This window comes from Hipposideros armiger, unplaced genomic scaffold, assembly GCF_001890085.2.
Source record: "Hipposideros armiger isolate ML-2016 unplaced genomic scaffold, ASM189008v1 scaffold_37, whole genome shotgun sequence".
Classification (NCBI taxonomy): domain Eukaryota; kingdom Metazoa; phylum Chordata; class Mammalia; order Chiroptera; family Hipposideridae; genus Hipposideros; species Hipposideros armiger.
Genome location: NW_017731387.1, coordinates 2048968 through 2051796, shown reverse-complemented (window position 1 = coordinate 2051796; position 2829 = coordinate 2048968). Strand labels below are relative to the sequence as shown.

General features: G+C 38.0%; 1 protein-coding gene across 4 annotated transcripts in view; it reads right to left on the bottom strand.

Annotated features, from left to right (window-relative positions):
- Window positions 1–2337: 2337 nt before the first annotated feature.
- The window catches only part of CFH (complement factor H), a 100619-nt gene continuing 100127 nt past the window's right edge, over window positions 2338–2829 (bottom strand). For all 4 annotated transcript variants that reach the window (XM_019638015.1, XM_019638014.1, XM_019638013.1 and 1 more), the window contains exon 23: window positions 2338–2549. In XM_019638015.1, the coding sequence (XP_019493560.1) occupies window positions 2353–2549 (197 nt within the window). In that variant the 3' untranslated portion in view covers window positions 2338–2352. The remainder of the gene's footprint in view (window positions 2550–2829) is intronic.

Genomic DNA, 2829 nt, shown 5'->3' with positions numbered 1-2829 from the left:
GCACTGTCAGGAAGCTACTTTATTGAGGTCAGTTAGTAAACATCAAAGTTCAAAGAGTTTTACCAAAACCCTCAATCTCCATTAATGATCAATTACTAATGTGATTGCCAAGATGTCTATTATAAGCCCTAATTCAACTACTAAAAAATAGATGAATAGTAAGCAATGAATTGTATAAAATAAATTCTAAAAGCATGACACTAATGTAAACAAATGCAGGTAAGGATCCTAAAGCATTCTAGAGAATAGATGGGACACATAGAAGCAACTGGCAAATGGTATAAATAAATCCACCAATATTAAATATTGATATTACATTAAAATTTAATAGGCCGATGATAAACAAGATAAAGTAGAAATGGATAAAAAGGAAAACCCAATTATATGCTGTTTCTAAAGAGAGCAATTTAAATGTAAAAACGTGACATGTTGAAAGCAAAATGTTGAAAAATGTAAACCTTGTATGAACTAAGCAAAAAAAGGTGGAGTAGTTACGGTAATATCAGATAAACCAAATTTCAAAAGAGAGTTACCAGAGAACAATGAAGAGTGTTGAATAATAATCATCATCATCATCCAATCCAGGTGATATCAAATTCACAAAGAGAAGGGGAACAAAAGGATGAAAATTGTAAGGAGAGACTAAAATATGAATTTGTAATTTAGAAAAATTTAAGGATTCCACAAGAAAGATCTACTAGAGCTAATACACAAAGGCATTTTCTTTATATTGAGAACAAACTTTGGAAAAAGAAATTTTAAAACAGAACATTATTCTTTATAATTATAAAAGAAACTGAAAATATCAAGGAATAAATTCAACAAAATATTTGTAGCCTATGTACCCTGAAAATTTGAAACATTATTGGGAAAAAATGTAAAAGACAAATACAGAAAGTAATCCATAATGTTTATGGATTGGAACACTTACCATCATTAAGATGCTAATTCACCCCAATTATTTGATGCTTTGAATACGACCCAAGAAAAATTCTATAATTTAACCAAAAAATAATTGATGACATCATTCAAAAATTCATGTGTAAATAGCCACAGTAATCCTGAAAAAGAACAAAATGCAGTATATATAATCCTGATATCTAGATATATAATACAGATACTCTATTTAACACAATGTGGAGCTGCCATAATGATAAACATATTGATCTGTGAAATTCAGTGCGATCAGACATACACACCCACACACATCATTCATGGGGTAAGATTTTCCCTGGAAATGGTGAGGTAACAGTTGGAGTCTGGGAGAGTAAACAGAATGAAACCTTGGCCTGTGTCATGTCTTCAGTCTGGGCTTAGGCCCAGTAGCAGGCCCAAAGCTCCAAAATCCTTCAGGTCTGCAGGTCTTGACTCACCCTCAGGGGCCTGGGAAGGCTCCAAACATTGTCCATTTCTCCCACTGACACTGCAGCAATGGGATCTGCTGGGTCACGTGACCCAAGGGGCAGAGCCTCTTGCATGGCGGCCTGGACCTGTGACAAAACCTCCTCCTGTTTTGTGACTCACTCACACCAGCAGCTTCTGGGGACCACTGGTACCTGGGTTAGAGGAGCAGTCTCAAATCAGGGGTATTTTGCCTCCAAAATCTAGAGACACCCACTAGAGGGTCACACTTTGGATTTTTAGGTTGTGGGGAACTGTGTGTGTGTGTGTGTGTGTGTGTGTGTGTGTGTGTGTGTGTGTGTGTGTGTGCGCGCGNTTCAATTGTCATGTTTATTAATTGTAATCTTAAGTTCTTAGGAAAATAAACAAAAACACACACTTCCTTTGAGAATAGTCAAGAATTAACACACTTTGAAGAAATACCGTTGTTGAAGGAAGATGGTGTACAGTCAACAGACCCAACAAATAGAAGTTGTGAAAACATAAGAAAAAGGGCAATGTGTAATTGATAAAAACACGCCAGTGATTTTGGGGAGGGGGCGATGATTAAGGACACCACAAGGAGCCAAGTGTAATTCATCAGAGAGATTCAGGTGGATATGAAGTCATGATTGGCTCTCACGAGGGTTCCCAAACTGAGGTGCGCGTGGGCTTTCCTGGGAATTGTTACAACGATCTCAGGGGCACACACGGGGCATCTTTTGCTCTGAATGTGAGTGCGCCTGTGAACTTGCATTTGCGTTTCTGAAATATCCATGAAAATGCGGTTGCTGCCACCCCAGGGACTTCACTCTGAGAAGGAGAGGAAGCAGGCTAACCATAGAATCCACTTCCGCCCCTTTTGTGGAGGCATTACCCTTCTATGACTTGGCCTAGAACATAACTTACGTCAACTTTTTAATAAATCTAGAGGTAATTGCATATGATAGTACTTCAGTCACTTTAATAAATTTAAAATGTCATCTCCTTACCTCTGCAGGTTGGTTTCCCCAACCATTTGCCCTTAATACACTGCACAGTATTGGATCCTTCCATTTGGAAATATTGTGGACATTTATAAGCCAGTTCTGCTCCTGGCTTATATGATGACTTCCGCTTACTCATGAGTATGGCATTACCAAAACTGGGAGGCTGAGAACATTCTGCTTCTGAAAGGAAAACAATATGCATTTGTTCAGCAAATCATTAGAAATATGGCCAATAATTCAAGTCTAGAATAATAGTTAGGCACATATCAAACCATTGAATACGGTGCAATATTTTTCTTATAACATGAAAATGTTAGCAGGTATGACTTAGTGACATCGACTGATTCTACATTTATCAGAAGTAAGACAAGGGAGCGGTGACATTAGAGCCTGGAGGGATACGGCTGCACGTGACGCTTGAGCCCAAACTTCTTACATTCCCATCCTTACTTGCCCATAC